At 56.1% G+C, this 24702-nt stretch overlaps 5 protein-coding genes across 9 annotated transcripts in view; all 5 read right to left on the bottom strand.

Moving 5' to 3' along the window:
• Nucleotides 1–6501, bottom strand: part of IFRD2 (interferon related developmental regulator 2) — a 28509-nt gene extending 22008 nt beyond the window's left edge. The window contains exon 1 of one of the 2 annotated variants that reach the window (XM_018066818.1): nucleotides 6186–6501. In XM_018066818.1, coding sequence (XP_017922307.1) covers nucleotides 6186–6243 — 58 coding nt within the window. In that variant the 5' untranslated portion in view covers nucleotides 6244–6501. The remainder of the gene's footprint in view (nucleotides 1–6185) is intronic. The other variant, XM_018066817.1, reaches the window with a different exon arrangement.
• On the bottom strand, nucleotides 6792–12462 carry HYAL3 (hyaluronoglucosaminidase 3). 3 transcript variants are annotated; one of them, XM_005695929.3, is made up of 4 exons: nucleotides 12363–12462; nucleotides 7917–8061; nucleotides 7611–7700; nucleotides 6792–7493 (listed from the first exon to the last, which is right to left on the bottom strand). In XM_005695929.3, coding segments are annotated over exons 1-4 (513 nt in total). In that variant the 5' UTR covers nucleotides 12365–12462; the 3' UTR covers nucleotides 6792–7217. The 3 variants fall into 3 exon arrangements, with proteins under 3 accessions (XP_005695986.1, XP_017922308.1, XP_017922309.1); XM_018066819.1 differs by having other exon boundaries at nucleotides 7917–8827; nucleotides 12363–12426; XM_018066820.1 differs by lacking the exon at nucleotides 7611–7700 and having other exon boundaries at nucleotides 7917–8827; nucleotides 12363–12426.
• Nucleotides 9536–12226, bottom strand: NAT6 (N-acetyltransferase 6). Its single transcript, XM_018066625.1, is given in 5 exon segments — nucleotides 9536–10609; nucleotides 10611–10709; nucleotides 11801–11863; nucleotides 11954–11985; nucleotides 12079–12226. Coding segments are annotated over 5 exon segments (1209 nt in total). The 3' UTR covers nucleotides 9536–9742.
• HYAL1 (hyaluronoglucosaminidase 1) lies at nucleotides 12939–16138 on the bottom strand. Its single transcript, XM_005695930.3, has 4 exons — nucleotides 15971–16138; nucleotides 14571–15494; nucleotides 14115–14204; nucleotides 12939–13932 (listed from the first exon to the last, which is right to left on the bottom strand). Exons 1-4 carry the CDS (start codon nucleotides 15989–15991, stop codon nucleotides 13615–13617), a joined length of 1353 nt encoding a protein of 450 aa, XP_005695987.1. The 5' UTR covers nucleotides 15992–16138; the 3' UTR covers nucleotides 12939–13614.
• Nucleotides 19117–24344, bottom strand: HYAL2 (hyaluronoglucosaminidase 2). 2 transcript variants are annotated; one of them, XM_005695926.2, is made up of 4 exons: nucleotides 24131–24344; nucleotides 21023–22002; nucleotides 20244–20333; nucleotides 19117–19843 (listed from the first exon to the last, which is right to left on the bottom strand). In XM_005695926.2, the coding sequence occupies exons 2-4, from the start codon at nucleotides 21950–21952 to the stop codon at nucleotides 19433–19435; spliced, it is 1431 nt and encodes a 476-aa protein (XP_005695983.1). In that variant the 5' UTR covers nucleotides 21953–22002; nucleotides 24131–24344; the 3' UTR covers nucleotides 19117–19432. The 2 variants fall into 2 exon arrangements, with proteins under 2 accessions (XP_005695983.1, XP_017893857.1); XM_018038368.1 differs by lacking the exon at nucleotides 24131–24344 and adding an exon at nucleotides 22835–23178.

Raw genomic sequence — 24702 nt, 5'->3', positions numbered from 1 at the left:
TTGCCACTTTTACTCAACATAGTTTTCAAAGTGCTAAGTATGACAGTCAGAGAAAAGAAAGAAAGAAAAGGAATCCAAATTGGAAAGGAAAAAAAAACTGTCACTGTCTGCAGATGACGTGATACTGTACACAGAAAATCCAAAAACTATTAGCGCTCACCAATGAATGTGGCAAATTTGCTGGATGCAAAATTAATGTAGAAATCACTTGAATTCCTATACACTAACAACAAGAAATCAGAAGGAGAAATCAAGGAAAACAGGGAACTTCCCTGCCTTCAATGGCTGGGACCCTACACTGCCAGTGCAGGGGCCTGGGTTCAATCCCTGTTCAGGGAACTAGATTCCACATGCTGCAATGAAAAGATTCTGCTCGCCACAATGGAGATCAAAGACCTCATGTGCCGTAACTAAGACCTGGTGCAGCCAAATAGCAATTTTTTTAAAGAAAGCAATCAAGGAAATAATCCCCATTTACCATCACATCAAAAAGAGTAAAACACCTAGGAATAAGCCTACCTAAGGAGATAAAAGAATTATACGCTGAAAATAGTGATGAAAGAATTGTGGATGACACTAACAGATGGAAAGATACACCATGCTCTTGGCCTGGAAGAGTCAATACTGTCAAAACATGACTACTACCCAGCGCCATCTACAGATTCAGTGCAATCCCTATCAAATTACCAATGGCATTTCTTACAAAACTAGAACAACAACAACAACAAATGTTTAGATTTGTTTAGAAACACAGAAAGCCCTCAATAGCCAAGCAATCCCGAGAAGAAAAACAGAGCTGCAGGAATCAGGCACCCTGACTTCAGACCAAACTACACAGCTACAGTAATCCAAACAGTAGGGTACTGGCACAAAACCAGAAATAGAGATCAGTGGACCCAGAAATAAACCCATGCACCTACGGTCAAGTAATCTATGACAAAGGAAGCAAGAATATACAATGGAGAAAAGGCAGTCTCTTCAGTAAGTGGTGTGCTGGGAAAGCTGGACAGTTACAGTGAGAAGAATGAAATGAGAACATCCTCTAATACCATAGAGGCTTCCCTGGTGGCTCAAATGGTAAAGAATCTGCCTGCAATGAGGGAGACCTGGGTTTGATCCCTGGGTTGGGAAGATCCCTTGGAGAAGGGAATGGTTACCCACTCCAGTATTCTGGCCTGGAGAATTCCACGGACTGTATATCCATGGGGTCACAGAGTCAGACACGACTTTCACTCACTAACACCATACACAAAAATAAACTCAAAATGGATTAAAGACCTAAATGTAAGGCCAGACTCTATAAAACTCCTAGAGGAAAACATAGGGCAAACACTCCTTAACGTAAATCACAGCAGTATGTTCTTTGATCCACCTCCTAGAGTAATGAAAATTAAAAAAATTAAGAAATGGGACCTAAACAAACTTAAAAGCTTCTGCACAGAAAAGAAACCATAAACAAAAAGAAACCCACAGAATAGGAGGAAATATTTGCAAACAAACAACCGAGAAGGGATTAATCTCTAAAATATACAAACAGCTCATACAGTTCTATGTTAAAAAAAAAATCAGAATATTTAAATAGACATTTCTCTAAAGAAGACATACTAATGACTAAAAAGCACATGAAAAGGTGCTCAACATCACTAATTTTTAGACAGATGTAAATGACAACTACGACAAGGCACCACCTCACACCAGTCAGAAGGGCCATCGTGAAAAAGTCTACAGACAGAGACTCCCTTGGTGGCCAAGCAGTTAGGACTCTGCACTTCCAATGAAGGGAATGTGAATTCAATCCCTGGTCGGGGAACTAGATCCCAAATGCCACAATTAAGAGTTTGCATGCTGCAACTAAAGATTCCAGGTGTCGCAACTAAGACCAGGCAGAGCCAGATAAATAAATCAGAAGTATATGAATATGGCTCGCTCCCTCCTCCAGGCACAGGCCCTTCAGGCTATGCATCTCATAGCCCAGTCCACCCTAGGCATCAGCACAGGATTCAAAACCAACTCCCAGTCCCCAGACCCCTGGAAGTGACTTGCTCCAGCTGGTCTATTCAGTTTTCAATCATAGGAATATAAACTGAGACACCAAAGGCACCCAAAGAAATATACAAAAGGCCCAAACGCTGGCAGTGGCTTCGGCCATTGAAAAACTACTGAAGGCGAGGCTGGCCTTTCCAGGTCAAACTGGTGGTGGTGAACCGCAAGGCTCATGGGCGCCCAGACAAAACCAGTGTACCCTAGGGGGACAAAGTGGGCACTGCAGGAAAGAAGGTGCTCAATCCACTTTGAGAACAATCAGAGCTTTGGCAGAGGGAAAGCCCCAGATGCCAGAAAGGGACAGAGACCCATAAGCTTTTGATGGTTTTATAATTAAAAGGCTGAGGGAGCCCAAGACCCAAAGTGGCTATAGATAGAGATACCACCTACATAACTAGTGGTGAGCCTCAAGCTTCAGGTGGTCATTGATGTGGTGAGCCACTTGATAAAATCTCTCGTAAGCACCAGGGCAACCCTCTCAGTTTTAACCTAAAGACTGAAAGCCTTAACAATCATAAGAAATATGTAGTGGGAGTGTCAGGAAAGAGACACAGGTACACTTTCCTGCAACCCCTTTTGTGCAACATCAGTGGCCAGTCATTTCTACATTCCTTTCTGTTTGTGCCTGATTGTCCTCTCCCTTTAATAGGTGGGACTTATTAACTAAATTAGGGGCCACTGTGTCACCCTGCTTATTTAACTAATAAGCAGAGTACATCATGAGAAATGCTGGGCTGGAAGAAGCACAAGCTGGAATCAAAACTGCCAGGAGAAATATCAATAACCTCAGATGTGCAGATGACACGACCCTTATGGCAGAAAGTGAAGAGGAACTGAAAAGCCTCTTGATGAAAGTGAAAGAGGAGAGTGAATAAGTTGGCTGAAAGCTCAACATTCAGAAAACAAAGATCATGGCATCTGGTCCCATCACTTCATGGGAAATAGATGGGGAAACAGTGTCAGACTTTATTTTTGGGGGCTCCAAAATCACTGCAGATGGTGACTGCAGTCATGAAATTAAAAGACGCTTACTCCTTGGAAGAAAAGTTATGACCAAACTAGATAGCATATTAAAAAGTAGAGACATTACTTTGCCAACAAAGGTCCATCTAGTCAAGGCTATGGTTTTTCCAGTGGTCAAGTATGGATGGGAAAGTTGGACTGTGAAGAAAGCTGAGTGCCGAAGAATTGATGCTTTTGAACTGTGGTGTTGGAGAAGACTCTTGAGAGTCTCTTGGACTGCAAGGAGATCCAACCAGTCCATTCTGAAGGAGATCAGTCCTGGGTGTTCTTTGGAAGGACTGATGCTATAGCTGAAACTCCAATACTTTGGCCACCTCATGAGAAGGGTTGACTAATGGAAAAGACTCTGATGCTGGGAGGGATTGGGGGCAGGAGGAGAAGGGGACCACAGAGGATGAGATAGCTCGATGGCATCAGTGACTCGATAGACGTGAGTCTGAGTGAACTCCAGGAGTTGGTGATGGACAGAGAGGCCTGGTGTGCTGCAATTCCTGGGGTCACAAAGAGTAGGACACGACTGAGCGACTGAACTGAACTGTTTCTCGAAGGACAAGGAAGCCACCCTTATCACTAAATGATGTGAACAAAAAATGTGTTTAAAATAACAAGACTAAATCTATAACTAAAAGACTCTGAAGTATAAAACCTGAAGTATAAAATAGTAAGGTTCCAGGCCTAGCCAAAAGCAAACAAGTGAGGCTTCAAGTAACCCTCTCCAGATATGGAAACTTTGGAAAATATGGTTTGGGTCTCCAAAACTGTGGCTACAATCTCTTTCAATAACTCTTCTAATGTCTATTGCTTTAATTCTTTTCATTTGTATCTTCTATAAACTCATTCTCTGATGTTTAACACCCACAAGGGCTAATAAAATAGTACTCAGTCAGTAAAGAGTCTACCTGCAATGCAGGAGACCTTGGTTCAATCACTGGCTCAGGAAGATCCCCTGGAGTAGGAAATGGCAACCCGCTCCAGTATTCTGGAGAATTCCATGGACAGAGGAGCCCGGAGGGCTACAGTCCGTGGGTTCGCAACTAGTCAGAAATGACTGAGTGACTAACACACACACAACCAGAGTTAGCATTACAGTTCTCCGAAAAGAGAAGGAAGACTCAGTCAGGTCTTACACTTTTTCCCCAGGGAGGCCTACATCCTATCTCAGCAGAAAGCAGTTAATGATAAGTTTGTTGGCCCTTAACCCCCTTTAAGCATAAAGGATAAATACCTGGAGGCAGGGAATGATAGGGGCAGAGCCAACAAAGGTCCGTCTAGTCAAGGCTATGGTTTTTCCAGTGGTCATGTATGGATGTGAAAGTTGGACTGTGAAGAAAGCTAAGCTCCGAAGAATTGATGCTTTGTTGGAGAAGACTCTTGAGAGTCCCTTGGACTGCAAGGAGATCCAACCAGTCCATTCTAAAGGAGATCAGTCCTGGGTGTTCTTTGGAAGGACTGATGCTAAAGCTGAAACTCCAATACTTTGGCCACCTCATGAGAAGAGCTGACTCACTGGAAAAGACTCTGATGCTGGGAGGGATTGGGAGCAGGAGGAGAAAGGGACGACAGAGGATGAGATGGCTGGATGGCATCACTGACTCAATGGACATGAGTTTGGGTGAACTCCGGGAGTTGGTAATGGACAGGGAGGCCTGGGGTGCTGCAATTCATGGGGTCGCAAAGAGTAGGACGCGACTGAACTGAACTGAAAAAGACAAAGTAGGTGATTAAACAGTTAATCCCACTAAGAGAGTGTAAGAAAAAACTATGGGAGACTGCTTTAAGTGAATCATCATTCAAGAAAGCACCTTTAAAAAAACAGAAAGAAAGCAGGTTTGCTTAATCATAAAATCATGAAACAGAAGCAGAAGGTATGCCCCCAAACAACCATTGTTTTAATGGTAGAAGGAGACCTACATCCAGCCCAATAATTCCTAGGACATACTCCCCTGAGTGCACTAAAAGAAAAGATTTAAGGAAAGAGTTACATTATGCTAAAACCTGAAATGACTTATCATATTTCAGTATATGGTTACTGCCTTTTTGCTCATTCCCACTGCGCCATGACAGTCCTGATTTGACCTTGTAGGGGCAAGAAAACTCCCCTATCCCATGTGCAGAAGGAACTGATGATGGAAGCGTGACATCTCAAGAATGAGGAAGAAGGTGGTCTTCTTGCTCTCCCCACTCTTCCTTTGATTATAAAACTATACCCACCAAGTTCTTGGGGCAGCACCTTCTCACCCACCCACTTGTAGGCCTCTCAAGTGTGCTATTCTAAAGAGTCACTTTTTATTTATCACTTTCACCTCTTGCTGAATTCTCTGTGCTCTGAGACATAAAGAACCAGAGCTCCTCAGAGCCTCACCCCCGCCTCCGCACCCACCCCCACCGCTGCGCCCTGCATTTCTGCGGTTTCATCAGTAGACTGGCTTTATTGCTCCCAGGCAAGTGAATCCAAGTGTGGTTCGGTAACACCCTCATCCAAGCCCCATTAAAATGGTGGCCAGGTGTCAGCCATGCCTAAAAGGCACCCCATCTCTGCTGGGTAAACATAAACTTGTTTACTGTACCGGGACATACGCTGCACCTCCTGGTCGACCTGATAAGCGACTCTCAGGACTGCCTCGGGCCCCAGGGCGCTCATCCGCCTTCTGGAGCCAGGCAGTCAAGGCCCCAAATTCTGCAGTTTCCCCATCACCCTCTCTCTCAGTACTCCAGGATAAGCCAGGTCTCCCACCAATTTCCTAGTCCAGTTCGGGAAAGGATCAGGGTTTGGAGAGCGGACGGGCTCCAGCTCCGACTGGCCAGTTTGTCCATCACAGCGGACTGGATAGAGAGGCAATGAGAAACCAACCAAGGCCAGCAGGTGCGGACCAGGTGCGAGCCGGAGCGAGGGCTCGGGCACGCGGGCAGCACGCTCAAGTTAGGCGCACACGTGGCCGCTGACTTCTGGGGCACGTGCCCGTCACGGGGGGAGTTTGCAGGTGGCGGCACCAGACTGGGCAAGGCAGGAGTCTGTACCCGAGAACCCTAAGGTTAGTCACTGACGGGAACCCACTGGGACCCTAGTTTGACGTTCCTCAGTTTCCCCGTGCCCCGCCACCCACCCCACCCCAACTTACCTCCTCCCCGGCGCTGGCCGCCTCTGCGGGGCGCGCTGCCTTTTCGGGCGCGGGGCATGCCGCAAGTCGGGCACGACGGGGCGAGGGGTCAGGGACCCGGCGGCGGGGAGTTCCAGGCCAGCGAGTCGCCGGCCGGTGCGCTGAGTTGAGACCTAGGCAGACGACGGGAGCCACACGCTGCGCGCGCCACCATCTTCGCGAGGCGCCCCGCCCTGCCAGAAGGGTCGAAGCGCCCCGCCCCGCTCCGCTAAATGGGTGGCCGGGAAGGCGAGTCCCTCGCCACTCGGCTCAGACCGCATCCATGCGGCCGAAACTTCTATTCCCAAGGTGCTGCGTGCGCAGATTACCGGCGCCAGGCTGGGCGCAGAGCACCTTGGGAATTGTAGTCTACTCCGGGGGAGCCCATAAGGCCACGACGCTCTAGCTGAACTATGCACCCACAATGCCCTGCGTCCTCCCTCCAGCACGTGTAGTCATTAACTCTGAAGCTGCCCGCACGGTGCTGTCCACCACGCAGGACCCGCATCTCTCTGCATTTTGCAGCAGGACGCTCACCACGGGAAGGGTGGTGGGTTTGGAAGAACTCGGGACCAGCCAAACCTCAGGCAGTGAGAGAAAAGGTAACTTTATGATGAAAGCAGAGTAGAGGCAACAGCTTAGCACTTAACAGATGTTAGCCAGAATCTCCTTGGGGGGCCCCCCCATCCCTGGTCGGGTCTCCTGTGACCTCTGCGCAGATTCAGTGAGGTGTAGAACAGAGCTCTGGGCTGGCAACCTTAACTTTTTGGCATACTGACTTCCTGGGGCTGCTTTCATGTCAGGAGGATCAGGTGATCTCAGAGGGCCTCTGGGTTTCAAATGGTGTGCTTCTTCTGGCCTCTTTCACTCCCCAGGGCTGCTGTGGGAAGTGGGGTATGTGCATGGGAGAAGTGACAATAAGCTACATAGAACAAGAGGGGGACAGAGTCTTCCCTCCAGGACTGGAAAAATGGCAGCAGGAACAAGACGGTCAGGGGCAGATGACTCCTGGCTTTATGTTGCTTCTTCAGGCCCAAGCTCAGGCCTGGGCTCCTGGCAGGTAGCGCCAGCCCAGCCCTGGTAACAACGGCAGCTGAAGGACTCCCAAGCTCCAGGGCTGCCATCTGGCTGCAGATGCAGAAAGACTTCTAGTTGTCCTGGGTTTTGCCAAGCACAACGGCCATGGCCATGGCACCGCTGGTGACTGCAGGCCATGGCTGCCCTGGTCACGTTGATCACATAGGGGCCCAGGGTGCCCAGTAGGTAGTCATGGAGATGCCAGCACTCCTCCTGAGGAGAAGGGAGGGACATATCAATGCTCCTGTCCCATGGCCCCACCATGGGCTTTCCCCGTCTCTGGGACCCCAGCGTGGGCTGTGTGGCAGGCTGGAGGGGGGCAATGATCACCTCAGAACTGGAGAAGCTCAGGTCCCCCCAGAGCACCACGCCGGCTGCCCCCAGTGCCGCGCTCACACCAATGGTCTGCACAAGTTCATCCTGAGGGCAGAGAGCTGCTAAGCCAGGTCAGGAATGCCCAGCTCCTTCTGGCCCTACCTCTACCTTCAAGAACTTTCATGGCTCACTGCCATAATCCAATTCCACCTCTAGAGGAGGGCCCCTCGGTCCTGAGCCTCTTTGAGGGGCTTCTTAGGCCCGCCACTCAGAGAATGTCATGCCTCCCCATCAGACCCCTAGATTTCAGCTTTCACTCACCTGGGACAGGAACCTCCCAGAGCTCCGGTGTGTGAGGCGGGAATAGGCCAGGACAGGCAGGGGATGTGGGTGCCCAGCAACAGCCACACGGAAGGCCTCCTCCAGGCGGTATCGGACAAATGCCTGGTGGTGAGCAGGTGGTAGCCTGGGTGGGAGGTATATGCTGGGGAAGAGGGCGCTGGAGGCAGCCCAGAGCCAACGCAGTTGGGTGTTGTGGGCCAGGGCAGCAGCATGGCAGTGGCCCGTGTAATTCGAAGCCGTACCATGCCAGCCATTGCCACAGGCTGGGAAGCGATAGAAGCCCCAGAGCCCCTGGGGCTGCAGTGCCCGGCCGAGCCACAGCGTGTCCTCCATCAGTGCACGGGCTGCCTGTTCGAAGCCAGCGCGGGCCTTCTGGAGCTGCTCCTGGGGATCCAGGTTGGGGAATACCCATTGTGCCCAAGCCCAGGAGGCAGCCCGATAGACTTGGCGGCGGCCCCAGTTCCCGGCCCAGAGTGGACACCACTCCTCCCAGTCCAGGACTGCCAGGCCAGCGAAGCCCGGCCACAGGCTGCGGCGGATCTGATGGGCAGCTCGCGCCAAGTGGCGGCCCAGAGGCACAGCCTGTGGAATGCCCCCATTGTGAGCTGTGCCCCTTGGCCCAAAGTAGGGGTAGAAGCCGAGCCGGTTCTTGTAGAAGATGGTGACATTCTGGCCGTGGAAATGCTGGCCACGGTTGGCTGAGATGCCCAAGGCCTCGAGTGGCAGGGGCACGCCAAAGCGGTTCTTACAGCGTGCTGAAGGCACGTTCCACAGCACCGAGAAGGGGCGTGCAGGGGCCCGCAGCAAGGTTTGGCCACACCCCAAGCACAGGGCCACCCCTAGCACCAGGGCCAGGCCTAGCTGCATGGTCATGCCCCAGGGATGGAAACCTGCAGGAGAGAGGGGTGTGAGCTTAAGAGGCCATGGCCATGCCCGCGCCTTCCCCACAGCAGACCAAGCTGGGAAGACTCCTCCAGCTCCTCCTCACAAGGGAGGGAGGTGAGGAAAGCAAGGTTCCTAAGGGGTCTCGTAGACCTCTCAGAGCAACCCCAGCCCAAGCTGGCCTGGGCATCTCCCTTCCCGTGTTGCCCATCTCTACCATGGCACTGCTGTGCCCTCTGACACCTCTCCCACCCTCAGCTCTCACGAGTCCCCTTTTTTCCTCTGCCCATTTTCTTTCCTGCCCCAAGAACACTCAACCCCCACTCTGCCTGACTTAAATTCTACTCAGCACTCAGGTCTCTGCTATGACGTCATCTTCTGGCACAAGTGCAGTGAGGACATTTGAGCTCCCGCTGTCCCAGCAGAGGCCCTGTCAGTCTACGCCTGCCCTATCCCTTAAGTTGAGACCGCATCTGTCTAGTTCCCCCCTGCCTGTGCCCAATCCAGGGCCTGTCACCCAGCAGGTGCTCGGCGAACAGTGATGAGTGGAGGTGGAAAGAAAGAAACACCCTGACGCCCGAAGCAGGCAGAGTGAGAGAAGCAAGGGCCTGCCCTCCATCCATGGCCCCGAGGCCAAGGTGCACTGGGGGGCTCCTGCAGGGATAGCGGACCTAAGAAACGACTGGGAGATGAGGGTGGGGTCAACAAATACACTGTCACAGACACACCCAACAAGCCTTTATTCAGCCACACTGAGAGCTCTGAGCCACAGCCATGTGCCATCTCCACAGGCACTCAGGAAACATGCCTCAGGAAGCTGCCCTCAGGGGCTAGAAGCTGAGGGACGGCCAGTGGGCTGAAGCTGCTACTGTCTTGGGCAGTCAACTGACCCAGAAAGACAGCATCTTGCCCTGGGAATAGCCTCAGATGTCTTTCTCCATCCAGAATATGGGGCGTCCTCTCAGGTCTTGGTATTGTGTCTCCAGGAGGCTTTGTGGAGGGGGCCCTGCTGGAGGCGGGGGTAAGGTGGTTGGGGGTTCAGGCAGGGGAGGGGGTGGCAGCAAGGATGACCCCTTGGGGACTCTTGGGGCAGCTTGGGCAGTCAGGCTAGGGGTGACCTTGCAGGGTGACCGGGGAAAGGGGGCCCTGGGGAAGGCATTGAGCAGGGTGGCAGGCAGTCGCCGGCTGGTGAAGACCAGGCCCTGCACTGGCTCACCCAGCTGGTAGCCCAGATGGGCATAAAAGTGCAGCTGGTCATGGGTGGTGAGGTGTAGCCGGCGGAAGCCCCGGGCTCGAGCAAAGGCTTCGAGGCCCTCCATGAGACGGCGGCCAAAGCCACGGCCCCTCAGTGCCCGGGCCACCACCACGGTCTCCACTAGGAGGCTCTGGGGCCTGTCCAGCACCCGGGACAGGCGGGCATGGCCCACCACAATGGGGGCTGCCTCTGGTGTGGGTCGAGGGCTTAGCAGCATCAAGCAGAGAGGGAAGGCATCTGAGGACTGGCCCAAGGAGTGGAGGCGGGAGGCACGGCTGCGGGGCCACTGTTCGTTGATGAGGTCGGCACAGGCATCCAGGAGCTCGGGTCGGCAGTGCACAGGCTCCAGGGTCAGCTCAACCAGTTTGGGGACTGGGGTCTCCTCTGGCTGGCGTGCTGGATCCAGGGTCAGCTGAGCTGAGCCAGAACTGAGGGTCATCTCTGGATGGCATGCGGAAACCAGGGTCAGCTCAGCTAGCCTGGGGCTCAGGGTCAGCTCTGGCTGGTGTGTAGGATCCAGGGTCGGCTTGGCCAAGCTGGATCTCAGGGTCACCTCTGGCTGGCACGCAGGAGCCAGAGTCAGTTGGGGTGGGCGGGTACTCAGGATCGGCCCCACCTGGTGCACAGGGTCTAGGCTACGGATCAGCGTGCCTCAGCCAGGGCTCAGAGTCAGTTCTCGCCTACATGTAGGATCCAGGCCCAGCTGAGTCAGGCTGGGAGCCAGGGTCATCTCCTGCTGGGGTACAGATGGCTCAGGGCCAGGCAGGGGATTAAGGCCACAGTCTCCAGGCAGTGGGATCTCCTCACACCACAAGGTTGCTGCTCCTGTGGATAACAGCCATGCTGGATTGTGCCAGAAGGGAGGATGGGGTTGGGGCAGGGAGCAGATGACAGAGTGCTAGGGAGGGCCATGCATCCTGGATTTCATCTGATGCCTAGGTGGCCTGGAGGATACCATCCCTTATACTTGGAGGCACTGAATCAGATGGAGAGCACAGGGGATGGGTCCAGGGTGCTCTGCCTTATACTGGATGGAGGCTGAGGGCTAAAGGCTAGGGCTGGCCCCAAGAACTCAAGAGGCCTGGCCCCAGCCTGCTCTGGCTACCACTTTGTCCTCCCCAGGACAGTAGATCCAGCCCTACACCATTGTAGCTGGCTGGCCATTAGACAGAACATGCAAACTAGATGCCACAACCCCCTGCTTTAACCCCAGGTTACCTTTGGAGAAAACACAGCTGCCCCAGGAACTCCCCTCTTTCTGTCCCTACTCCAAGTCCTAGCCTTTTTGGACATCTGGGCCATGCCGGCCACTTAACATATCCTGGGTTGCCATTCACCAACCCATCAAGCTCAAATTTCCCCTCCCTGGACTGCTTTCCCTGCCTAGGGGAAAGAGTCCATGGCTCCCTCCCCAAAACGGCCCTGCTCGGTACATTTTGATTGCATATGGACCCAACTGCCCCTCAGAAGTGGCCTGGCTCATACAGCAACGTGGCTCCTGCAGGCCTGGTTCCCCACTGGTCTGTTTCCTAGCCACTCTAGATAAGAACCACAGCTTCCTTCCTACACTCACAGGGGTGTCTAACGGCTAGCAGGTTGGGGGCTCAGACCTCCTGTCCCCAAACTCCATTGCTTGCCCATCCCACCTCAGGTTCTGCTGGCAGGAGGGTCTATGCTGGGGGATTTCTAGCGACAGGTGGCCTCTGAGCCCCACCTTTCTACTCACCTGCTTCAGAGAGGATGCGCTGGCTCCCTCCCCATCCCCACCTCCCCAGGAAGACCCTGTGAGCTTGAGGCCAATTGCACACTGGTCAGTTAACAGGCAGCCCCCTTCCCTCACACTCCTTCCCTCACACTCAGAGGGCTATAAGCCTCTCACCTGCATCAGCCACCTCCGCAGCAGCTGCACCCCTGGACCAGGAGGAGGAAGCCCCAGGATCCGCCCCCTGGGCCTAGGACCCCAGACTTCCCCCACAGACTTAACCCCTTATATGCCGACCCCACCCACTGCGGGGCGGGGCTCCTGGGTCCACCGAGAGAGGCGGCAGTCTCTCCTGTCTCGATTTCCCTCTTCCTCCCAGTGGGTGACAAACCGTGGAGTCTGGGGGTGGGGGTTTCGGAACCTAGACTCTGGGCGGGTGTGGCTCGGCATGCTTTGGGAGGGAACGACAGACGCAAGGAGGGCGTGCGGGGCGGCTAGTCACTTGAGAACTGTCCACGCGGAGCGGACGGGGAGAGCGGGGGACAGTGAAGACGAACGCAGCGCATGGGAACGGGGTAGTACTAACATGTTGTTGCCGGGCTCCGGGATGCTCCGCGTCCTCGCTTCTCCTGGATCGGTATCTCGCTGTCTCTGGCTCGGACCCCTCCGGCTCTCGGCGCTCACTCCCTAGCGGTGGGGCGGACGAACTGCAGCTGTCCCGACCCGCGGCACACCGCCTAGTCCGGGGTCTTGCAGGCGGCCAGGCCCCGCCCCGGCCGCCCTGTACTTCCGCCTAGGCCCCGGCCCGGCGAGTCTTAACACCGACCAGACGCAGACTGAGTCTCCTCTAGCTCTGTTCCTCCCACCTGGTTTATCCTGGCCTCGCTCCCTGTGAGCCTGATTCCATCTCGGGTTGGCTGGGCTTCTGTCCTCGCCCCGCCCCAGCCTCAGATAGGTCTCGCCCATAGTTTAGCTTTGTCTGGGATCACGCTATCCCTCCTGCGCGGCGTGAAAACGATCAGGTGGAGCTTCTACTTCAAATTTGGGCCCCACACTGGGAAGCAGCCGCCCTCTAACACATCAGATCTGAGTGAGAGAAAAGAACTTTTCCTGTACCCTCTGGATATCAGCGCCTGGAAGTTTTAGGGCCTCAACAAACAGCTTTTGAAGTTAGAATCCTGTTTTATTTGCGAGGCTGCTACCTCTGAACGGATTCAGAGTGCAGTGCAGAGCTGGTTACCATCGACTTATCAGTAGGAGCCAAAAGGTTGTACCTCTCTGGCCAGGCAGCCCGGGCTTGAATCTCAGCTGCTCTGTTTTCTGGCTGTGCAACCTTGGCGAAAGTGTGCCTCAGTTTCCTCACAGCGTCGTGTTAGGATTGCACAGTTAAGTTAGCCTACTTAAAATGCTTGGCACAGGACTTGGAAAGAGTAGATGCCCAGTGAATGTCAGTTTATTTATTTGTTATTTGTTTAACCGCACCGCTTAGCATGTGTGATCTTAGTCTCCTCCTGTGCCCCCTGCAGTGAAAGCTCAGAGTCTTAACCACTGGATGGCCAGGGAAGTCCCGAATGTCAGTGCTTGTGACTGCTTCTGTTTGAAGACTGACTCAGTGTCTCCAGAGGAAGTGTTTTTGACTCTGTCGGGTGGATGCCCAGGGCTCTAACTGCTTATGCAGCTATCTTGGTCGGTAAGCAGGTGTGCGTGCACTGGTATATGCTCATGACACTGGCTGAGTGGACTTCTGACTGTGACCATGACTCCTGTGACTGCCTGGACTTGGGAAAGCCCTAGCCAGGCCCAGCTTGCATCAGGTACTCAGTGTGTGTCCATGCCAGTCACCACAGGCCCCACTGCTCACACCGGGTCCCCCTCCACCCACGGTAGCAGCGACATTCGAACTCCACTGCCATCCGCAACCGATCCCCGAGTGAGAGGTCACCTTGTAGGGTCAGGGGCCCACCACCAGGCGTAGGCTTGATGGAAAAACTGGTGGAGTTGAGGATGAGACGGGCCTTGGGGTAACTGGGGCGCCGGGCACAACGGCCATGGCCGGAGCATAGGACCTGACTGCACAGACGAGCCCCGCTGGTCACATTCAGGATGGAGGGTCCCAGTGTCGTCTCCACATACTCCTTGATGGCCTGGCATGATTCCTAGGTGGGAAGGGGAGCATTAGGGGCACCGTGGCCATGCATGGGTCCACCCAGGACACTGAAGCACTCGCCTCCTGGCCAGCCGAGGCTGCAGGAGTGAAAAGGGGGCTGGGGTCTCCCCTGGCAGCCTGGCAGCGCCCCCGCCCCCCCCGCCCTCACCCCTCTCCTGGGCCCGAGCTCACCTTGGTGCTTGTGTTCGCCCAGCTCACCCAGAGCACCACTCCCGCTGCACCCTGGGCTGCACTCTCCCCCAGGCTGTGTTCCAGCTCCTCCTGAGAAAAGGACAGAAGATCTCCGCGGGGGGCCCTCCCTGGCTTCCCACAGCAGGCTGCTGTGTCACTATCGGATGGGACAAGTAATTCACAACCCCCACCGGGGGCTGCTCTAGCCTTGGTGGCCAGAGGCAAGCCTGCTCTCCCTCTAGCCTGTGAGTGCCGTGCAGGCAGGGACAATTTCTTTCTGAAGAACGTTGTCTGTGCCTAGCACAGAACTTGGCACACAGGAGGTGCTCAAAGCATGTGAAAGGGAATGGCTGAAGGTGCCCTGAGGCTAAAGTGCCCCAGGGCTGTGTGGCCTCAGGTGCTGGACTAAGGCCTGGCAAGGTAGGTCCCGGGTGGGCGGGGTCACAGGAGACTCACCGGAGATAGAAAGTGGTTAGTCATGTCGTAGAAGAGCTGCATGTAGGGCAGCACCGGCAGCTTGGGGTCCCCAGCACCCGCCACCACACGGAATGCCTCAGCCACACGGTGCTGCACGTACATCTGTGCCTTCTTCGTGCCCTCCAGTGCTGCGGGCAGGTAGATGCTGGGGTAGAGGGCACAGCTCTGGGCCCACAGCCACCTGAGCTGATCATTCTGGGCACGGATGTTTGGTGGACACTGGCCGGTATAGTTGGGACTTTTAAAGTCATAGTTGTAGCACTCAGGAAAATTATAGAAGCCCCAGAGGCCCTGAGGCCGCAGTGCTTGTCCCAGCTTGAGGGTACCTGCCATCCACTCCTCTGCAGCCCCCTCGAACTGCGCCTGAGCTGCGGCCTCCACCTGAGAAGCTGACCAGTCTGGGTGCTGCTTCTGTACCAGTGCCTGTGAGCGCTGCCGGTAAATGTCCTTGGTGTCCCAGTTGAAGGCCCAGCGCGGGCGCCATGCCTCCCAGTCAATGACTGCCAGCCCTGAGAAGTGAGGCTCAGGCATGGCAGCCAGGATGTCCTGGAATGTGTGGGCCAGGTGGACATTCAGGCTGGCATTCTGGGGCAGGCCACCAAACACAGGCTCCCCAGCAGATGTATAGTAAGGGTAGGTACCCAGCTGGGAGCTGTAGAAAATGGTCATGTTAGGGCCGCGGAAGGTCTGCCCCGGGTTGGTCACCACATCAAAGATACTGATGTCTACATCCACGCCGTGTTTCTTCATACACCACTCGGTGTTGGCGTTCCAGATGGTGGTGAAGGGCTGGTTGGGTACCACAGGGTCCCGGGAGCCTTGGGTCATGCTGAGCAAGTTCAGGAAGAGGGTGCAGACAGGAAGCAAGTGGGCTGCCATAGCCCAGGGCAGGTGTAGGGAAACCTGGCCAGGGAAGGCAAAGCAGAGAGCAGGCCTTGAACTCTCTGACCCCTACTGAGGGCAGGCAGGACAAGTCCCTTGTTAAACCACTTCTGCTCTGGCTTCAGGCAAGTATGGACCTGCAGGGCTCAGGGTGGTCAGAGGGCAAAGGAGAGGCATTGAGGGGAACACAGCCACTAGAGGGCGCACTCCACTTGCTTCTTGGGCCGGCCTCTGTCCCCCTTACAGGTCTTGTCTTGGCTTAAGCTCGCCCACCCCCATTTCCCCAAGGGCCACAGAAGCCATGACATCTGTCTTGAGAAGCGTGGCTGAGAGCCAGGCCCTCAGCTCCCAGGCTGGCAGACGGATGGAGGCAGGGGCTTCCCTGTCTCTTCCGCCAGGAATCCTGGCCAGCCCTTGAAGGGGACGCTCAGTGCAGCAGGAAAGTTCAACCCAGCCCTTCTGTACACCCTCCAGTCTGCCCACTTGTCCCTGCTGACCTCAGGGCTGAAAGGCCTCATTCTCCAAACTTCCTGACCCCAGGGTGAGGGCCTGTGCAGGCATCAGCAAGATTCTGTTCCTTAACTCTGGCACCAGGCGCACCAACACTCTTGGAGGAAGAAATCTGCTGCTGGAAACGCTGAGCTTTTGTAGGGGGTCACCCCACCCAGTCTGGGGGCGGGCTGAGGGGCGGGCCCTGGGCGAGAGGGCCGGGCCAGACAGCTAAGCCACCCCTGCACTCCTAGCAAAAAAGAAAAAAAACAGCCCTCGGTAGGAGGTGGGACTGGGCCGGAAGTGGCCCCTCCCACTGTCAGCACTGGGGCTGGGCTTCGTGTGTCAGGGTTGGGTGGGTTTATTTGGGAGCGGGTGCCAGTGGAGGGAGTGCGAGGGGGCAAGCTTGTCTGTAATGCTGGAGTCTGGGTGCTTTCCCCACAGAGCTGAATTATGACATCTGTGGGCACTAGGCACTTTCGCTTTTGTTGACCTCTTTCTTAAAAAAAACATTTTAAGGGAATTCCCTGGTGGTCCAGTGGCTAAGACTCTGCCCTTCCAATGCAGCAGGCGGGGGTTCAGATAAGGGAACTAAGCTCTCACAACCTTGTAGTCATATATAGTTATATATATATATATATAACAACTAAATTGGTATAAGGACAGATATAATCTAGACTGAATTCATTATATTATTTTTTTCTTCTGATTAAAAAAGATTAAAATTCAAACATTTTTTGTGGGCCTGTATAAATATTATGCCCCTGCGCCCCTGCTTAGTGGATAAGTCGCCCCTGCTTTAGGGACCTGCGTCTGAAGTCAGTCATCCTTTGTGTATGCGCTGGCTCAGTGACCATGAGGCTCCAGTTAGTGACCATCTGGGCCTCTCCACAAACTCCAGGAGAGTGGGCATGTGTAAGTGTGGGACCCGGTGCCCAGGACCTGGTGTGTTTGGGACCCTGTTGTCTTATGACCACGCGATCCCATGCCTATGTGACCATGCGGAGGAGCACGAGGGTATCAGTGATGACACACTTGTTCTTTCCTTTGTGATTTCCCTTGTGTTTGCCGATTCAGACGCTAGTAACTGAGACCTTCGAGTTGCTCAGGCCTAGGCTTGCCTGCCCGACTTGGGTGAAGGAAGCATCACATCTCTGGTCCAGGGGAATGCGCTGCCTGGGTCTGCAGCCCAGTCTGAACTTGAGCTCATGGCCTCCCAGCACGGTGGTTGCTGGAGCAGGGACAGCTGGCTGCCGTCTGGACTGGTCCTCTAGGCTGGCTAGGATGAAGCGGGCAGGACTGAAGGGGAGGAGGGCCCCAGGTGTTGGGGGCTGTGAGCACACCAGCCAGACCCAAGTATGGGTCTAACCACGACGGTGGTAGCTTGGGACTCTGTTCAGAATGCAGGGTCCCTGAGGGATGATTATTAGTATTAGAGAGCTTGGCACAACTCCCAGGGGCTGAGGGCACAGGAGACCATCAAGGTAGCCCCTGACTCCCTCTCCCCAAAGCTCCACCCCACCTCCTGAAACTGAGGTAACTCCTACATTACCCCCAGAAACCTATGGCTGCAACTGGCACAATCCAGCCCACCGGCATTCTCTGGATTTGGGGGGATGGCTTCCCCAAGCTCTGACCACACCACCTTCTTGCCTGCATGCTTCTCTGGGGAACATTCTCCACTACCCAGCATCTGACTCGGTCTTAGCATCTAACGTGCCTCTCTACACCATCACACCCCTGAATATATGGGCTTCCCAGGGGGCTCAGTGGTAAAGAATCAACGCAGGAGACAGGTTGGAAAGATCCCCTGGAGAAGTAAAGGGCAACCCACTCCCATAGTCTTGCCTGGGAAATCCTATGGACAGAGGGGCTTGGCAGGCTAGTCCATGGTGTCACAAAGCCTGGAAACGACTCCGTGACTTAACGACGGGCCCTGAGGACGGCTGTCTTTGTTGGTGTGGTTCTGGGCTGCACCCCGCCCAGCCCTGGCACGCATGCGGCTCAGTGCCTCCACTCAACAGGTGACAGTCGCCGCCCTCAGACAAAATCAGGCCTGCTGCCACTGTAGAGCAGCCTGCGGCAGACCCCCAGTCACACCCCCGCCTCAGATCCTGCAACCCCCTTTGTGCTGTCTTCCTCCAGACTGCCCGTGCTTCGTTCCCAGCATCACTGTGCCTCTCATTCAACTCAGTGTACAGCCCTTCCTCGAGGCTGCTTCCTGAGTCCCGGTGCTGGCGTCAGGACTCCCCGAGCAGGGGTGCCCTCTTCACCTCGTGGCAGTTTCCTGAGCCTGTCTCCCCAGAGTCTTTGTCAGCTGAGGGGAGGGGCTCAGTCCTCACTGACACGGACGGGAGGAATCCACGTGTGGGTCCAGGGCTGGAGGGAGGGGCGGCGCCCCACCCAGGGTAACTCAGAAGCAGAGGAAGTGAAGCAGGTCTGACTGCTCCGGCCGCTCCCTCTCTCCCCTGGGATGGCTGGGGACAAGCTACACTCTCTTGTGGCCAGGCCAGGCCTGCCTGTTGAGGATGGCCCCCTGCTCACCCCATCATACATCTTTGCAGTGGAACAGGGAGTGGGCCTCGTGATTCAGATCCCGGTGCCCTGCTGGCCTTCCCTTGACTGTACCCGGTGGAGGACTTGGACCCAGACAGGGAGAGGTGCGTGTGGCTGAAGTCCACTGCCCTTGAGAACAGGGAGAGGAGGAGACGCCCTTGCCTTTGAGAATAGCAGGGAGGAGTGATCTGGCTACCTGCCCAGCCAGGGAAGATCAAACATCCATTTCCCACTTTCTCCCTGGGTGGGCGAGGCGAGGAGACTGGCACCAGCCCAGCTGGGGATACGGCACCATTTAGGAGCAACACAAGGGCCCTGCCCACAGAAGGCTGGACCCAGCCGCCTTCCAGTCAGTGGAGAAAGCGAGGTCCTTGCTATTGGGGTAGAATGGGAGTCCCTCTGCTCCCAGTGGCCAGTGCCCTGGCAGGACAGCTAGAGCGGGCAGCTTGGGCCTGCAGATCCCAGTGAACGTGTGTTACAGATGAGAAGTCCCCAGCAGAGAGTCTCACAGAGACACTTCTGAGCTCAAACCTTATTTGGAAGAGCCTGAAAGCACTCTCACATGCCCTGCCCAGGCATGGACAGTCCAAGCAAAGAAGCAGTTGTTTTGTATTTAATTTACAAAAGAGACCCCAAAATAATAATAATAAACTATCCAGGGGCAGGGGAGTAGGGTCAGGTCCTCCCCGGCCCAGCTGTGCCCCTCTTCCTCTCTGGCAGGGAGAGACGGGGCTTTCCAGGGGACTGCCCCTCCCCCTTAGAACAGGGGGTGGGAGCTGGTATGGACATCCTACCGGGCATCTCAGAGGGCTCTGCCCGTCCAGACTCTGGTTTGTCCACCCCTTGTGGGCTGCTACATGCCTGGCAGACCCCTTGTGGCAGAGGCCAGCTGGCCTGGCAGCTGGGTGAGACCCTTACGAAGTCCAGGTGAAGGCCAGGACTGCCACTGCCAGCAGGCCAGTGAGGTGGGACCCAGCCCAGGCCCCACTGGCACCCCCAGCTGCCCGCCTGCGGTCCCACTGGCACTGCTCACCGCCCCAGCCTAAGTAGCACTGGCAGCGAAAGTGCGTCTGTAGGTGGTTGCGGTCGGCCCAACTGAGTTCCCCCTCTGGTCGCAGCCGCGGCTCATCAGGTGCGTGGCTAGGCACTAGACGGAAGCTGCTGGCACTGAGGTGCAGGAAGGTGTGAGCGTTGGGGTCCCGGCGCACACAGCGCCCGTGGCCATGGCACTGGGCCCAGCTGCAGTACTGGGCAGCCCAGGACACATTGACGACATAGGGTACCAGTGACCGAGTCAGATAATCCTTGAGGCGTCGGCAGGTCTCCTGGGGACAGAGGACAGGGAGGAGGGTCAGCTGCCTCAACCTACATGGAAACTCAGTCCACACTGTGTGACTGCACCTTCTTTTAATAGCGTGTGCACACACACGTATGCCTGAGCCCTCACTGTTCCCATTCCTTCTAAGAAGCGGGTGGGGGCAGGGACTGGAACCCAGCAGGGCAGGTGGGGCTGGGTGGAACTCAACAGCTGGTCAAGACAACAACTCCCTCTTCCTGGGTGAAGGGCAGGGGTGGGGGTGGGGGTAGATCCTGTCTTCTCTGTTGGGACACGGGCTGCCTTGGGAAGCAGAGGAGGGGAGCACTTTGAGGTTTGCAGCCAAAAGTGCAAACACTCTGCCTCTCCCTGCAGCCTCAGCTCTGGTTGGCTGGGTGGGTCTTACTTACGTTGCTGGTGGTAAACCCTGCGTCACCCCAGAGGATGACGCCGGCTGCACCCAGGGCAGCACTCTCACCAATGGTGGAGATGAGATCCATCTGTAGGGGAAGTGGATGAGACCACAGGGTGAGAAGGACAGATGGGGTGGGCAGGCCCTAGCCTCTACTCATTTGCTGACCCCCGACTCCAGCCCAGCCCTCCCCTTCTCACCCCCCAGGCAGCAGCTGCTGCACTTTCTCCTTAAATGTTTAAGCCATTTCCACCCCCTACTTTGGCCTCCGATTCTCAAGCCAAGGGCCCACTTGAGCCTGGCATGTATTTATCAGTCGTGTCCAACTCTTTGCAACCCCATGGATTGTAGCCCACCAGGCTCCTCTGTCCGTGGGATTTCCCAGGCCAGAATACCGGAGCGGGTTTCCATTTCCTTCTCCAGGGGATCTTCCTGACCCAGGGATCGAACCCAGATCTCCTGCCTCGCAGGTGGATTTTTTACCATCTGAGCCATCAGGGCAGCCCTACATCTGTCAGGATGGACTGCGAAGTCGGAATGCTGGGCCCGAGTACCTCCTCTGCCTGGATTTCCTGGGAGGTTCTGGCCAAGCTTCTCAGCCTCTCTGGGCCTGTTTTCTTATCCACAAAATGGCGATAACAAGGTCACCCTCTCATAGGGTTACAGAGAGAATGAGGTGAGGGGTGTAGAGTAGTCAGTAAACTTGAGGGCAGTAGGCCCCCTGGTAACCCTGCAGTGGTTCCCCAAGGAAGAGCACGGGGCCCGGGCAGGACATACCTCGCTAAGCCCTGTGAGTCCACGGCTGTAGGTGGGCCTCGTGAAGACGTAGACCGGGAGTGCACGGTTGGCATGGTGGACGTCAGCCACACGAAGAGCCTCCTGGACACGAAAGCTGACAAAGTTGCGGCCGTGAGTGGAGGAAGCCAGCGTCTCTTCCAGGTAGACAGAGGGGAAGAGGGCTGTGCTCTCGGCCCAGAGCCAGGCCAGCTGGTCATTTCGGGAGACCTCAACATCAGGGCAGCGGCCTGTATAGGTCTCCCAGTTTTGCACATAATCATGGTTGTAACAGTCAGGGAAGAGGTAGAAGCCCCATAGGTGCCGAGGCCGAAACGCCTTGACAAATCGCAGTGTCTCCAGCATGAACTGCCGTGCAGCGAACTCAAACTCATACTGCGCCTCCTTGACTACGCGCTCTGGTGGCCAATCGGGGTGGTGACTGGCCACCAACTGGCGTGATAATCGGCGGTACACATCCTTGTCCTGCCAGTTGCGCACCCACACTGGCCGCCAGTCCTCCCAGTCGATGACTGCCAGCCCTGCAGGCTCCTGTGTACGAATGTAGTGTTCCACGTGTCCCTTCAGCATCTCCAGGTGTACCCAGAGGCTGCCATTCTGTGGCACACCACCATGCACTGACCTCCCCACCGAATTGAAGTGTGGATACATGCCCAGCCGGTCACGGTAGAAGATGGTGATGTTCTGATTTACAAAACCCTCGTTAGGTGAGGCCTGCACATCAAAGGCCTTCATGTCTTTTGGGTCCAATGGCATCTTGTGGCGTGGGCCACAGTCCTGTGTGGGCACATCCCATGCAACCACAAAGGGCCGGCCCGTGAAGATGGGTGGTGCTGTGGGCTTCAGCTCTGTGGCCCATGCCACCACCAACACCAGGGCCAGTGTGACGGCGGGGCCCAGGCCTGTCCACATGCTGGGGGCTGCAGGAAGTCAGTGTCACCTGCCAGGCACCAGCTCAGGAACTGGTAAAAAGGTGGGAGACAGCAAGTAAGTCTAGAGGATCCTGGAGGTCATCCATCCCAAACCCATCCACACTCCCAAAGGCCATGCTGCGTTAGGCCACCGTGCCCAGGATTGTTCAGACTCTGTTATTAGCTATAACAGGTCTGAAAGACCATAGGCCACTGAAGGACAGGCAACACATCCCCGTAGCTCACTGCCAGGAGCATAGGGCTCCTTCCTGGACAAGTAGCCTATGGTTGGGCAGAAACTGCTGTTAGGTCTGTGACCCCTCTGAAACTGGACAAACTGAGCTATGGACTCACTGCCCAGAGGCTCATCCATGACTGAGTATCACCCAGGACAAAGTTTCTGAGAGCCCCAAACCGAGGCCCACTCTACCCCGTGAAGAACTTTTGGTCCCGAGAAATCACAGCATTTGGGTGAGGCAAGGGACAGCTCTTACAGTAGCTAGGAAGCTGTAACTCAGCCCGGAGTTGCTATCTTTTTTAGCACCCGCCCAACAGAAAAGTAAGGCTAACAGACTTTATCTGAGCGCAGACTCTCTCCCCCAGCTTGGTGGAGGCCCCGCGGGGACAAAGGGGTGGTGGATCTCCCATGGTGGCGCCAGCAGACCGGCCTTTCCCTCTACAGCTACCAGGAATGCGCGTGCCCGCGGGCCAGGCGGCCGGGGGTAAAAGCCCACTCCACCTGGCCTTTGTCCGGAACCCCGCCCCCGCCCCGCACGTGGGGGCTGAACCCTGCCGGCAAGGGGGGCGGTCTGGGCCGCCTCCCCGGGGGGTCCAGAACAGAGCCCGCGGAGACAGCAGCTCGGCTCGCACTGCCCACCCTCACCTTGCGCAGGGCGCCGCCGGGACCCGCGCCATGGCCACCTCCATCTCCGTCCCAGCCCGGTCCGCAGCCCTCCTAGGCACGGCCCCGGCTCAGCGCCTCTACTGGCTCCGCCCCCCCCCCCCCCCAGCCCGCCGGCCCTTTAAGACTCCAGCGCGGAGGCGGGCCCTGCGCAGGATTTACGACGGGGGAGGGAAAATGTGCCTGACTTTCGAGCCGCCAGTACCGCGCTTTGGGCTCAGAGGACCCCAGATCCTCTTCCGAGGACCCCAGATCCTCTTCCGAGGAATGTAGCCACCAGTCTGGGACTCTGAGGTGCCTCCAAATGGGGCTTTCTTCTGGAGTCTCAGCCACGAGCGCCAAGTCAGCCTAAAGTTCACCCCCGCAACTTGCGGCCAGTGGTACACTCCTCCCTGCTCCGCGACGCGGCCAGCCGCTTAAAGGGACAGAGTAAAGGAGGAGGGTCGGGAAGGGAATGAAGGTAGCGTGACGTTCCCTCATTCGTCCGTAAGGAGGTGCTGTGGGACCTTGAGGCCTTGGCTAGGGGCAGTAGAGAATCTGGCTCTGCACCTCTGAGTGTAATCTCCAGTCCTGGGGCCCTCCTTTGTATGGAAAGGGGGACGGTGACCCGCAGTCTGTCTGCGATCTCCCGGGACAGTACTGCCCCGCCCCCCTTACGGTTCAGGGCTCCCCTTCCCCGACCCTGGTCGGAAGGGAATCCCCGCCCCTTGCCAGTCTGGGGCTGGAGGGCCTAGCACCCGCGTCTTAGCCCATCCAGGGCTGGGTGGAAGCAGTGGTTGTCCTGGTAACACAAGCTGTGGGTCGCAGTTAGGCCTGCCTGGTTGGGAGCCTGTAAGCCCTGCAAGCCCTGAGGGTAGGGCATCCCCCTGCTCCTGACTTCCATCTGGGACGGGCCAGTCCTTGGGCTCCTATTCCCTCTGTCCAGCCTCGGGGCCCTGTGGGAACCCCAAGTCGTCCTTTCAACTCTGAGAAGGCTGCCACCTTTACAGAAGTTCCTGGCCGGACCGCGGAAAAAACCGGCTCAGCCAGAAGCGTTCCCTTGGGCCTCCGCTGGGTATCCTGTCTTTTCGCCCTGCACGCCCCTCCCTCTGGGGAGCAGCTTGCAGCTGCAATGGAAGCGAGAATTCCTTGCCTCTTCCTAAATCCGCTTCCCCGGGGTCCTCAAATCCCCAAAGGGCCCGGGTCTGCTTGGCCAGCCCATTCCCCGCGCAGGCGCCTGGGAGGAGAGAGGGAGCGCCATGTACCAGAGTGCAGACCAGTCGTCTGCCTTGGGCTCACCTGTGTGGGAGTCCGTCGGCCCAGTAGGTCGGCGGCCTCCCTCCTTCCCGGGGTAAGTCTCTAGCCAAGCTACTCGCGCCAGCTCCTGCCCTTTGGGCAGCCCACCGGCGACTTGATAAACCCCATCCCTCCCACCGGCTCCCGCCTCCCACCCCAGCCCTTTATCCTCACTTCCTGCTGCCCCTCAGAGAGGAAAGGGCCAGGAACAGGCGCGGGGGAAGGGACCGCCTTGACCCTGCTTCCCTCCGGTATGTCCTGCTGGCTGGTTGCCTGCCCTGCCCCTCCCCTGAGTAGGCCCTGGCCCAGCACCTGCACCAGGAGGACCCAGCCAAGGTGCCAGCCTCCCCCACGCTGACAGCTTCTCAAACCTGCCCCTAGGGCTGAGGTCCATCCTCAAATCAGCAGCTTATGAGGGGGAGCGGCCCTGGTGGTGGTGCTTTGGGAAGTCAAACTACTTGGGGGATGTTTGGCAGATGGTTCCCTAAAGCAGGTGGTGAAGAGAACCAGCCCTGGGGTGGGGGGTGTTGAGGGAACTTACAGGAGCTGAGTCATTTTTTTTCCACTGATAGAGG

This window comes from Capra hircus, chromosome 22 (genome assembly GCF_001704415.2).
Source record: "Capra hircus breed San Clemente chromosome 22, ASM170441v1, whole genome shotgun sequence".
NCBI lineage: Eukaryota > Metazoa > Chordata > Mammalia > Artiodactyla > Bovidae > Capra > Capra hircus.
Note: the sequence above shows the minus strand (reverse complement) of the source record. Positions and strands in the feature narration are given on the sequence as shown.